Raw genomic sequence first — 13133 nt, forward strand, 5'->3', positions numbered from 1 at the left:
CGTTGATATTTGAAATTGTAAAAGAATTCTTTGTTTACCAAAGAATAAATCAAAGCAAGAATTTGGAAAAAAGTGCAAGTGTCAACCAAACAAAAAAAAAAAAAAAAAACTCTCTAAGCGTATTTGGATTAAAAAATACATACGCTATAACTTTTAAGGACAAGAAATAAAGTGTTTGAGGATTTTCTTGCTAACAACAAAGTTTCTAACTAAGACAGCTAAAGAACTGTTGAAATCTATAACAAATATATAAAAAACAAAGAACTGTTGAATTCTCAAAAAAATCAAGTCAAAGTGTCACCAGCTGTACACCAACAAACCCAAAATGGATAATTTAACGCCGCAAAAATTCAACAAACCCACAACATCATCTTCCAGCAGTACATCTAACTCATCGGTGTTCGTTGCGAAAAACACAACAGCCTCACCCGTGCATGTCGGACACAAATCCGTTTCCTACTCATCCACATCATCGTCGAGCGACAGCAAAATGTCCAAAACAAAACTAACACGCGATCAAAAGACAACGCGCGGTTTTCTCAATTGCATCGGCAAGCATTTAGGCTGCCACTTTCTACAGCAAAATCCGCGACATTTACCACAACAGCAATTGCAGCGTTACATCTACAACAGTCAAGACGATTTGCCCAGCTCTTCGACAGACTCGTTCTCGCTTAGTTATGAACGCGGCTCACATACGGGCTTTCACCTCACCGGCTCCAGCATCGATCTCACTTGCGGTGATCTTAACGACTACGCAACACAACCGAAAACCCAGAAACATCACCAGCAACATGCCTCACATAATACACTCTCCTCGTCGGCGTACAGCGGTTCCTCATGTTCACCAGCTTTCTGCTCGTTCGACGTTGATTGTTTGGTGGACATCTACAATGCTGACGGTGACGCAGATGGCGAAGAAGAAGTGTCTGTCTCGCTTAATATGTACCATAAGCAGCAGCAGCAGCAGCAACAGCACAATAACCACACTAATAACAATGTGGCGCATAGCTGTAGTTCCGGTCACAATACCGATACAAATAGCAGCGATGACGATGATGAATGCTCCACACATGAGGAGTGCTGTGAACAAAAGCAGAAACGTAAATGTCTGAAACACGAAGCACCAGCACATCAGCAACGGCATGAGCAACAACAAAAAGAACACCCAGCAACACACAAACGTTTGCATCTTAGTCGGCTGTCGATTGCCTCGTCGGTGACACGCATGTTGAACCATTTCACCAGCAGCACGTCGATGAGGTCGTTGTCGTGCAGCAGCACACCGTTGCGCTGCTTCAAGGATGCCAAACCGAAGGAAGCTGATGACGCAGCCGGGCATCTGAATGCCAGGAATGCCAAGCATGAGCACAAGAAGCACAGCTTGCCGAATACGTCGTCATCGTCGGCATCGTCCAGCGGCAGTCGCAGCAGCAGCAGTGGCAGCAGCAGCAGCGGCGGTGGTGGCGGTAAAAGCAGCAACAGCGCGAGCGGCAAGAAGAAGGATAAGAAGCAGCAGAGCATATTGCGGCCGCCAGTGCATTATGTCTACATGAAGGGCATGTCCGGCCTCTACTCGCGTGTGCCGCGCTACACCGTCTGCTCGCCATATGCAATGCATTAGGTGGGCTAACGTTGGGTTGGCATTAGTTATGTATATGCAAATGTGTGCACTATGTACATAGAATATGCATACATATACACTATGTATACAAAAACACAGACGTATCGAAAAAGAGGCTGACTATCTAAGTATCATAGTTCGTAGAGATTTGTAGCTTTGGAGAAGTCGAACTTTTTTTCCAAATAACAACTGCAAAAGACTTGTAACTCATAACAGAAATAATTATACCGTTAAGTGTACATATGTGATTAGTTTAACCCGTAGTTACTTGTAAGCGCCTAAGTATAAGCTCGAAGGAATAAGGTTTGGTTTATGAAACCAAAGACATAATAATGGAAATCGCAGTGCCTCGAGTCTCAAGATTTGAAATGTATGAAGCATGTAAAACATAAAATATATTGTATATAAATGTACACCAAACACTTAGTGGGTGTGCTGTAGTCTGTTGAGTGAACTCAATGTAAAACTTTGCAAAATTTCTTCCATTCAAAACTGCATATTTTTTTCTAAAAGAAAGCGGAAAATGAAATCAAATTAAAACTAAAAAAAAACACTTTATTGAAAAAGCACTGAAAAGTTCAAAGATTTCTTCCATTACTACAAGGAAAAGTATTCAACTATCAAATAGTTTAAAAATCGATGTATATTCAATTATTCTAAATAATTTTAAATTATATTTAATTAATTATTTATAGATAATTAAAACGTAGACAAATTTTTAGTATAAGTAAATTTAAATAATTATTACACCATTTATTTTGGCTACTTCACATTATATTTGAATAAATGCTATATTTCTGAAAAATACAACAAACTTTGGATTCATTCTTTACTGCAAGGTATACATTTAGGAGCATTCCAGCGATTTATTCTTTCCTGAAAGGCCTACATTTAAGAGCAGTCAATATTGGTAACAACGATTCACTCTTTACTGCAAGGCATACATTTAGGAGCATCTCATATCTGCAACAGCGATTCAATCTTGCCCATGTTGGCAACGAATAGCTAAAAAGAAAGATTTATCGTATAAAAGAACTCGATATTTGACAATAATCCAATTTAGCAGGTTCTGTTATATCAGAACGTCCTTCATTTTCCGAAAACATTTTTTAATTTTTAATAACTCAAAACCTTTTTCTTTTATTTGCTTTTTTTTTTTTTTTTTTTTTTTTTTTTTTTTTTTTTTTTTTTTTTTTTTTTTTTTTTTTTTTTGCTTTTTATGGCTTTTCTTTTTGCATTTTGATAATTTTGTATAATGTACAATCTATTCGTATTCAGTTATAACTCAAAAATGGGATTTTTATTGCTTTTAGACTTTGAAAAATTCATCTATTGAAGTATAAAAAATTTTATTTAATTTTTTTGAATTAGAAGCGTAAACATTTCTAAATTTTCTCACTCACATTTTGTTTATATCCGTAAAATAAGGAAGCAAACTATTCTGAATACTAACAAGAAGAGATCAAAAACTCAATAAATACGAATATTGAAAATGGTAAAACTCTCTTTATTTGATTTCAAAGAAAATTGCCATGCTTTGCCCAAAACAAATATTCAAATATTTTAAAGGTAAGCATTAACCATAGAAAGACTTCTTAACATCTTCTGCTAAAAAATATTATACCGTCAGCAGAAATGGAGCACAACGTATCATCAAGAAACCGAAATTAAGTTTTTATTGCCTACGATTCACCACCAAAAATTACCAAAAAATAAGGTAACATTGTATTTATTTTGAAACTTCTTTATTTATTCTTCCAAATCAATTTCAACCCCTTCAAAATAATCCCCACTAGATGTAGTACATTATGCCAACGGATTTTCCAATCTTCGAAACACTGGTTGTAGTCACTTTCCGGGATGGCCTTCAGATCCGTCTTCGCTGCGGCTTGAATATCGCATAAAAGCAGTGTCCCCGGAGCGGTCTTTTGAGCTTGGTGAACAGCCAGAAGTCGCACGGCGCCAGATCAGGTGAATACGGTGGTTGCGGAACGATATGATATGTTGAGTTTTTGGCGAAATTATCATTTAATACAAATTCTTTGCTCAACAAATTTCGACATCGCAAAAAACGAAAAACTCACTTTTAGGACCTCACAAAACGTATCTCAAACACTAATGAATATTTTGACATGAAATTTGACATAAATGTAACTCACAGCACTACCAACTTAAAAAAAAGAATTCCCCAAACCCTTCGACGCGCGCAGTATACATTCAAATGTCACCTTATTTTTTGGGTACAGGTATATACCTAACCAATATATAACCTTTTTATAACCAAAATCCAAATTTTCTTTTTTATTAATGATTTTTATAATATAATTTCTTTTCGCCTGTAAACTTTTGAAAAGTGATGCAACGTTATTTTACATTTTAGATGAGGATTTATAAAACATGTATTTTGTATATTCGGTTTCTAAAAATTTCGACACATCCAATATTGCCTACAATTAGGTGTAAGGTAAATTCCTTAAAACCTCGCTGAGACTTTCCATAAAGAAGCATCGTAAAATAAATAGGTTTAAGTCTCCAAACATTACCTCAAATTCACTTAAGATATGCAAAAACAGTTTTTGTAGAATGCAAGTACATCAATCTATAATACTTTTTTTTTTTAACAAAAAAATCGAAATCGAATTTTAACAAATAACAGTAAAAAACATAAATATTTTATATTTTACAATTTTAAAAAATTAAAAATTAGGAAAACATATATTTTTTGCATTTTTTAGATTCTAAATGTTTGTATTTTTTAAATTCTAAAAAATATTAGTTCGCTTATCTTCATCTATATACTGAGCGAATCCATTTTTAATTTGCAACATGCTTCAGGCAACTAAAAAAGCTTTACCCAGCGAATCAGCTGAAACCTCCAACTTTTTAAAGTTCTTCAAATAGTGCCTTTGCGCTCTAAATCACTCTGCTCTGCGCTCATATCGCTCACACCTGCGCAACGCACGCGCACTCAGTGCTTTGCATTTGTTGTGGGAACACTTCGCCGTTTCATAGGGTACAGTTGTAGCAATGAAAACACAGCACGTCATCGACAACAACAGCTACTCCGAATGTGTTTATCAACCGACACACTCCACTGACACACAACATTTTCGCCTTTGGTAGCCACATCCTGCATGCCTTACCGAATGCAATGCACTTGTGAAGGACTTGCGGTCGACCTTATTTACCTTTTTCGATCCAACTTAGCGCAGTTAACGTATGACGACAAAAATTTCCTTGCCACCGGAATGACAACTATTTGACAGTGTCATATGCACTCGTATAACGTATTTGGTGGCATAGGATTTGAATATTTCCCAGACCGGTTGTGGGCCCGCAAATAGTTTTGCCCCGCTGTTTTGAAGGTTCTCGCCACTTCGTTTCGATTGTTTTTCGCTTATATTATCAATTTCGCTTATATTACACATACACATATAACGGTATATGTAAATTATGTACATGGTCTCGTAGTACATAAGACACTGCGGGTTTGTAGTTTGTTGCCGCTTGAGGCTGAAAATAGTAGCCATGCATTTACGTACTATAACCTTTACCCGTTTGCTGCTAAAGTGAATGCCAAATTGGCATACATACTAAAGGGCATTTACATGGACATTTTCATGGTATAAATGTATTTTCAGAATTCCGCATCTAAGGTCCTCTTTGACGTAATACTTTGAACTTCTGTATCGCGTCGTATGCTAGTTTGGCGTATTTAAATCATAATGAGCTGCTTATTAAGAAGACATTTTTTTTTTTTTTTTGGTGCAGTCTTCAAGGTGCTTATAGTAATGTAGAGTATTAATAATTTAAGCTTTTTGTCATATCTGCTTTGAAGGTAAGTGTCCTGTAGTCTGAAGAAAATCTACAAAAGTTAATAGTTTGTTTGCGAACTTTATACTCTCTCAATTTTCAAAGATCAAAACCGCAAGCATATCCGGTGTTTGCAAATCTTTATATTAAAACAGGTTAGGTAAAAATTCAGCATTCATAAGTCGACGAAACCGTGAAGGGATTAAAATCATACAAGTTTGGTATCTTAGATTGAGGCGATGTGATCCCTATTTGGAAACATGGCCTAACAAGGGCCTTTATCCTGCGCCTCCAGACTGCTATGCAGTCAATTAGCAGGTTTCGCACAAGAAGCTAGCCCGATGTTTAGTAAGAGCTTCTTGAGCTTACAATGGCCGGTGTAGAAGGCGAACAGTAGCCTGAGTTTAAACTTCCTAGTGAAGTTAAACCTTTTGATAACTGCTATTTCTAATGTGCTGCCAGTGGTTCGCCACTGAGGTCGTTCATGCGTTGAGAAGAAATTACTTTACCTCTACCAAACCCTTCTGTTGTTATTTGGCGACTAGGTGTAGCGATGTGAGTTGCAGCAAAACTTCAAAAAAAAAAAACACCGTCGGACATGTGCGCATTTACCAGCAAGCCGATTGCACACCATAAGGACCATCGTAGCTTTGACTTTTCTGCTTCCACCGCAGAGTAGAATCCAGCATGAGACCAAGATATTTGTAATTTGTTACTTCTTGCCTTATATTAAAATCAACACATATGTAAAAAACACATATGTAAAAAATCAACAAACATTCATCATCAAACGGTTTTGAACCATTTACTGACTACAAAACGAAGCTCGATGTTTGAGTACCACAAGAATTATCTCTAAAAAAAATTGAATGGACCGAATTAACTTATTCGATTCTTAGCTGAAACGAAATGAAATCGAACCGTTTCTGAAGCGAATGGTAACAGAGGATGAAAAGTGTATCAAAAACGAAAATAAAGTGCGTAAAAAACCATGGCCCAAGCGTGGTGAAGCTCAAGAAATGGTCACAGAGCCAGTATTGACGCCTCATCCACTATGAGCTGCACCATCCTAGTCGAACGATTGACTCTACATTTTACTATCAACAACTGATGAGATTGAAGCAAGCAATCGAAAAAGCGGGCACAACTGTTCAACAAAAAGGGCTTCATCCTACATCTTTGATGACTTAGCAAAAACTGGAAGAGCTTGGTTGGAGTACAGTTGGCTTCAAAAGAGGCCTGTGAAAATTACTTGTCGCAGTTTTTCGAAGAGAAACCAGTAAAGCTTTACACTGATAGAATAATTTCTCTAGCGGAAAAATAGCAAAAAGTGGCCCACCAAAATGTTACACATTTGGTTCATTAAAGTTCATTAAAAATATAAAAAAAAAAAAATATAAATTGAAGTTTGATTGTAAATACGAAAGGACTTTTTTGACTACAAAATATGTTCTCATACAAAAGACATTTGAAGAATATCTTCTTGTCTAACTCCCTGTACATTACCTATATAGTTCATACATATACATATGTATGCACATACTACTTGCTTTTCAGAGCAATATCAAAAAATGTATAAACAAAGCATCAAAAGTGAATAACATTTGCACACGTGAAATGCGTGGATTATAAAGAGTTTATTGCCTGAGTGATTGCTCTGTTGTTGATGCATCTTAAACAGCTGGTCAAGCTGTTGCGCAGCCAATCTAATTTTACACAAAAGTAATACATAAAAGTTAAAACAAATACAAACAAAGCACGGTGCAACAGGTCAAAATGTTGATTTCATTTATTATTATTAGTAAAAAGTGGGGGCGTTGCCGTAGAAATACATATACATATAACGCAAATCAGACGTATAGCTTTACAGTAAGCGTCCAATATAAGGGTATGAATATGTATTATCAATTATCAGTTAACAGGATTCAATGACTATGGTTCATTGACAAATGACATATGATCAGCCAATTTTGCCATCACATACTTAGCATTTACATACGCATGTATATGTACATATATATTGAGGTGTCGGTNCATCGAGATACAATATTTCAATCCTAGTCTGGCAAAAGCCAGGCCACACAGCAGAAAGTGACGAGACGAAAGCTTAGAATTATTATATTGTCAAATATCTCCCTTCTTTCTGTCGCCTTTTTGTCTTTGGAATTTCGCGGCTATGCAAAAGCGCTATAGAGCTCGTATCTGGCAATACTATACACCTTGAAAAATCTTGACATAACCTACAAAACGACGCTATGATTAGTTTGGATTTTGCGTTCAACAGTTATAGACGTGTAAACTTGGAGTTCACTAACGCCGAAATTCGCGCTATTTTAAAGTTTTCCTGTGACAACTGATACCGATCAAATCATGGCATGTGGCATCTCCTGACATCACCCCGAAGATAGGAGTTAGTCACCAAACAATTTTAAGCTGGATACGCCAAAAAGCTTGATGTTTGGGTGCCGCATGATTTGACGCAAAAAAACCTTCTGGACCGAATCAATATGCTGCTGAAACGAAACGAACTCGACCCATTTTTGAAGCGGATGGTGACTGGCGACGAAAAATTGACCACATACGACAATATCAAGCGAAAACGGTCATGGTCGAAGACCAGTGATTCGTCCCAAACAGTGGCCAAGCCGGAATTGACGGCCAGAAAGGTTTTGCTGTGTGTTTGGTGGGATTGGAAGGGAATCATTCACTATGAACTGCTCCCATATGTCCAGACGCCTATTCTACCATCTACTGCGAAAAACTGGCATGCTTGAAGCAAACGACCGACCAGAAACGTTCAGAATCGGCCAACAGGAAGGGTGTAGTGTTCCACCAGGACAACGCCAGACCACACACTTCGTTGATGTAACCCGGACATAGCTCCAAGTGATTACCACTTGTTCCTGTCCATGGCGAACGCCCTTGTTGGTGTAAAATTGAACTCAAAATAGGTTGTCCGAGTTCTTCGCAAATAAAGAGGGTGACTTCTACGGAGGGGTACTATGAAGTTGCCGTCTAGATGGCGGTATTTGAACTAAATCCGATCACTGTAATACTTTTTATAAAGCATTGAATAAAGAGCAAAAAAGCGGAAGGGAGATATTTTAATAATATTATATATTTAATTATTCATCAATATTTATTTTATCGCCTTCAAAGTAATTCCACCAGATGTAATACACTTGTGCCAACGATTTTTTCAGTCCTGGACACTCTGTTCATAAGCACTCTTTGGGATGGCCTTCAGCTTCTTCAGCGAATTTTTTATCTCTCCGATCAACTGATAACAGGTTCCATTACGATGTTTGCATGTCAAACTCATAAGCCCATGTCTCATCGGCATCCTCTCCAAGAACGAATCGGAATTCGCAACATCAAACATGTCCAAAGAAACTTGTTTACGGTGCTCTTTTTGAAAAAAAAAAAAAAATCAGCTTTATCGGCGTTTCATCCCCAAAATATCCACCAAAATCATCTAACGGGCACTTATCTGACGAGTTTCAACCAAAGTATCCATGACTTTTTTACTATTTTCATCAGTTGAAGGTCGTCCAAAACGAGATATGTCTTCAACGATCTCTCGACCGTCTTTAAAGGAATTTTTAATAAAACTGAATCCCCGTAAGCCTTTTCCAGCTTTCGCAACGATTTCAAACACAAAATTTGGTTAGAAACAGAAAATTTTAGACAAATTCTTTGTTCGATATTTTTAATCCATTGTAAAAATTGCAACGCACTACTGAGAGATTTTTGTAAAGCGTTACCCCTCAGTGGTGCCACAACTGTAAAAAACGGTTGGCAGATCGCGCTCATATTTGGCGTATTATTAAGGACAATCAATTTCTGGGTGATTTTTTATCACAATGTACACATATTGTATGTAAGTATGTAGTTGTGGTGAATGTCCGAGCATTCAATACAAACACACATATCTTTACTATGAGGGCACATATTAAATTAATACCATAGAAAGTATTCTTTCAAAAGTTCATTCGTTCACACATAGTACCCGTAGTATATATTCACATATCTGTATGTTTGTTTAGGGGCCAATTCAGTCACCAATAATTGATATGTGATATTTCTTAATTTTAATTAAACCGAGGTGGCTAAGTATAAAGCATATGGTTATATATTGTAGTTCATTTACACCAATATGTGAGAGATGCAAATCAGATTCATTTCACGTCAATTATCTATTATCTCATTAGTTAAAAGAAATTACATTATCTAAAATATACTCGTATATATACGAATATATTACCTATTAATATTAGCATGAACATATTCATTAATAGACTTCACTCTGAGTACATAGAAATCAATCGGTTTAGTTCGCCACTGTTTTAAATATTTTCTAAGCAAAAGATAAGAAACTTAAATGTATTAAACATCTCTGACTCTAATGCAATATTGTTTAGAGGCACATCTGATTTCGTTTTCTTGCAGGACAGATATGGAAATGGAAATTTATTACTGAATTTTTTTTAACATTCATATTTCATATTGTGTACCATACCTCGAATTCATCTAGAGGCTAGAGAAATAGGCTCCTTACTTGGCCAAATCGTCTGCCTTTTGATTGCCGAAAATATTCTTGTGGCCGGAAATCCAAACAAGACAAGTTAGTTAAAGCCTGCCACGTTAAAATTTACCTTTGGTGACGGCAAGGCTAGCAATGACGCCTGGCTATATAGTAATATCGTAGCTCTCTGTGTCCTGCCGTAGTTACGCAGTATAACCTCTTAGTCCCTCTCATTACCTATTACTTCCACTTGGAAAATGTTATCTGAGTTTGGTAGACGGAAAGGGAGAGAGACATAAGGATCCTCGGAATGTATCCCCGGTTGTTTATCGCTGGCAATTTTGGGACCCATCGGTTTAGATTGAGATAGTATCCTCCTGCTTTACCAAACCGCTTCGCTATTCGAGCTTAGAGGATATTCTTACCTTAAGTACTATCGAGTTGTTTCAGAATTTGGCTATATCCAACCACTCTTCCTGTTATAGTAGAAAAATGTCGTCGCTTCCAGGCATTTACTCCGGTGTATGAGCATATGACCACAATCTGCGTCAGCGCAAAATTTTTCAACACAAGACTGATTTGCGCTCACTCCACAATGGTAAAGAATAACAAAAATATCTTTTTGGAGGAGCTGGAGCGCACTTATGACGACTGCCCCCGCCACGATGTAGAAATTGAGCTTAGTGATTTTAACGCCAAGATGGGAAATAAGGCATAGTTGGTATAACAATTGGGAAATTCAGTCTTTATGGCGAAACCTCTTCAAAGCGTAGTGCGTAGTGAAAAAGACTGAAGCCCCCCATCAACAAACTGTTTGGACCTCATCAGTGTGACTTCGACACCACCAAAAGGAACTGTCTTTATGTCGTTATGTCTGATTTTGGAATCCCCGCAAACCAAACATGGCTGTACAACCTGACGTTGTGCAGCAACCTATCGGGATAGGGAAGGACCGCTCCTTCCTGTTTTCTAACATCAAACAAACAGTTATCGCATTCACGATTTGTTTCATATGTCACAGTTGACAGTCATAACACCAACAAAAATATCAGCCTTCAAACCCAACGCAGAATCACTCTTAGTAAAAGGTGTTACTATGGTCTGCACTTTAGGTTCGGTTAAGAGATGGATTCTAACAGGAATCTCACTTGGACAGCTTAGAATGCCGGTCAATTATGCTGCCTACATTTATAATTGATCATGAAACTCTTACAAACCGTCAAGCTCTTTCAGCTGATCACAAATTTGTTGAGACTGCTAATATCAGTTTTGGCTATGTCTCCTGATACGCCAATGGTTAGACTGCCGAAGGGTTTCATTCTCAACCTTGCAAGGCTGGATAAGGAAAAATAAAGTGTCTGCATGTTTCTACCTTACTTTCATCCATACAAGTTTGACAACTTTCGTTCAGAGAGATTTTTAGCCTTACAGCATGAATGCTAACTAGACAAGGAGCAGTAAGAACGCGTACTTGATTAAGAACTCCTTTCTCTAGTCCAATAAGATCTTACAGTCACACGGGGTGTTTTCCGTCATTGGTCCGGTACTAGAAAGCAAAACGCCATGAGCCCCATGCGGATTTGAGCAAGGCGAAGGTGTGATGAATTAGTTTGATGCTATTTCTGGTGAAGACAGACTATGCTAACTTTGGCTAACTTTAAGTGCACCGCCAAAACGTTCAACGTTAGTATCGCCACTCTGTTATTGGACAGAATGCATAGAAGCAGCCACTTTTGCTGAACAGCCACCCAGCTGAGTCTTAGAACAGTTTTTAACTAATTTACTTATTTCAAAAAATTTGCTTTACATTCAGCTTATTTAAAGAAACTACAAAAAAAAACTATAAAAGTGCTGAAACGTAATCCTAACGGTAAATTTTAACCGCACTACAATTAAATTCTCCGTGGAGTATGGCTCTTTGCCCTTGAGTAAACTATTAAATAACAGCGAACGTATCATGTTCCCTCAGAAGGCACGTCTAACACACAAATCACTAAGCATGTCCGCCATCAACACTATATGTTCACTACAAACGGCATTTTGTCTTTTGCTGCAACCGACCACACGTCAACAGCTCAACAACTCCGTACTTTTTTGTTACAGCTACCATCATTGCGTTTGGCAGTTTAGCGGTATTGCTAGTTACTTAATTGCTGCACCCATTGCCAATACGTATGCACGTACACACAAGCACACACACCTGCATACAACCGCACCGATGTTTAAATGTGCAGCGAGCAGCGGGCAACTACATTAATCTCTTTTAATGCCAAACAAATTGATTTATTCTTATCTACTACGTTTATCCCGCCATCCACACGTATTCGTATGTCTAATATAATTTGTTTCTTTGTGCTTTTTATACACTTTCCTATTGTATTGACGCATTTCTTTGTTGACATGTCGTCGTCGCGATACGGCAGCATGGATAATGTCGCTGATGTAGACGTTTTGATAGGGTGGCAATGCGGTGTGAGAGGCCATGCCACTGGTGGACGGGGGACAGTTGTGCGAGTATTTAATAAATTCAATTGTTCTTAACGTAATTTATTGCACATTGGCGTTTTTCGCAAATGACGTAGCACATTTCATTTCATATATATACGTACATATGTAAAACTTTTCAGCAAAAGCTCCTTTCAATTATTTAAAATAAAGCAATTTTACGAAAGTTTCTAGCTATGTATTATGCACAAATATTAGCAGTGTTTAATTCTCGGAAGAATATTTTAAATGCCATACATAGAATAACATGAGTAGGGTTCACAAGGTACTGCCCGATGACGATTCGACGTCGAATTGATGAAAAACAGACAAAAATTATCAGGCCAGTCAAATGTACCATCCAGTGCGTATGAGTTACTTTTTAGGGGTGACATGGATTTACGTGTATCAAAAATTCGATTTTTTTATGTCTTATTTAACTCTACAACACCTCCAGTATATTATCCCATATTTTCAAGTTGATACGAGTAATAGTTACAGCCTTGAGAACTTGTGTGCTCGAAGTTAGGCTAGACGAAACTGTGTTTTTGAAGACGGTTGGCAAACTCTTACGAGAACTACTCAATCGATCGTCATGAAATTTTACACAGGTCTTTGATATACAAAGTTTAAAAACTTGGACAAATGATTTTTTTTTTTCGATAATAACTAATTGAAAAAAAATTT

At 37.3% G+C, this 13133-nt stretch overlaps 1 protein-coding gene across 1 annotated transcript; it reads left to right on the plus strand.

The window, feature by feature from the left end:
• LOC108966979 (uncharacterized protein DDB_G0271670) lies at positions 1-2222 on the plus strand. The gene has a single exon (XM_018930166.1). It carries the CDS (start codon positions 326-328, stop codon positions 1622-1624), a length of 1299 nt encoding a protein of 432 aa, XP_018785711.1. The 5' UTR covers positions 1-325; the 3' UTR covers positions 1625-2222.
• Positions 2223-13133: the final 10911 nt, after the last annotated feature.

Source organism: Bactrocera latifrons, unplaced genomic scaffold, assembly GCF_001853355.1.
Source record: "Bactrocera latifrons isolate USDA-ARS-PBARC rearing strain unplaced genomic scaffold, ASM185335v1 scaffold_172, whole genome shotgun sequence".
In the NCBI taxonomy this organism is placed as follows: domain Eukaryota; kingdom Metazoa; phylum Arthropoda; class Insecta; order Diptera; family Tephritidae; genus Bactrocera; species Bactrocera latifrons.

Bases quoted from the DNA above. Each gene is read 5' to 3' on its own strand.
- LOC108966979 (XM_018930166.1), top strand. From the start codon at position 326: ATGGATAATTTAACGCCGCAAAAATTCAACAAACCCACAACATCATCT.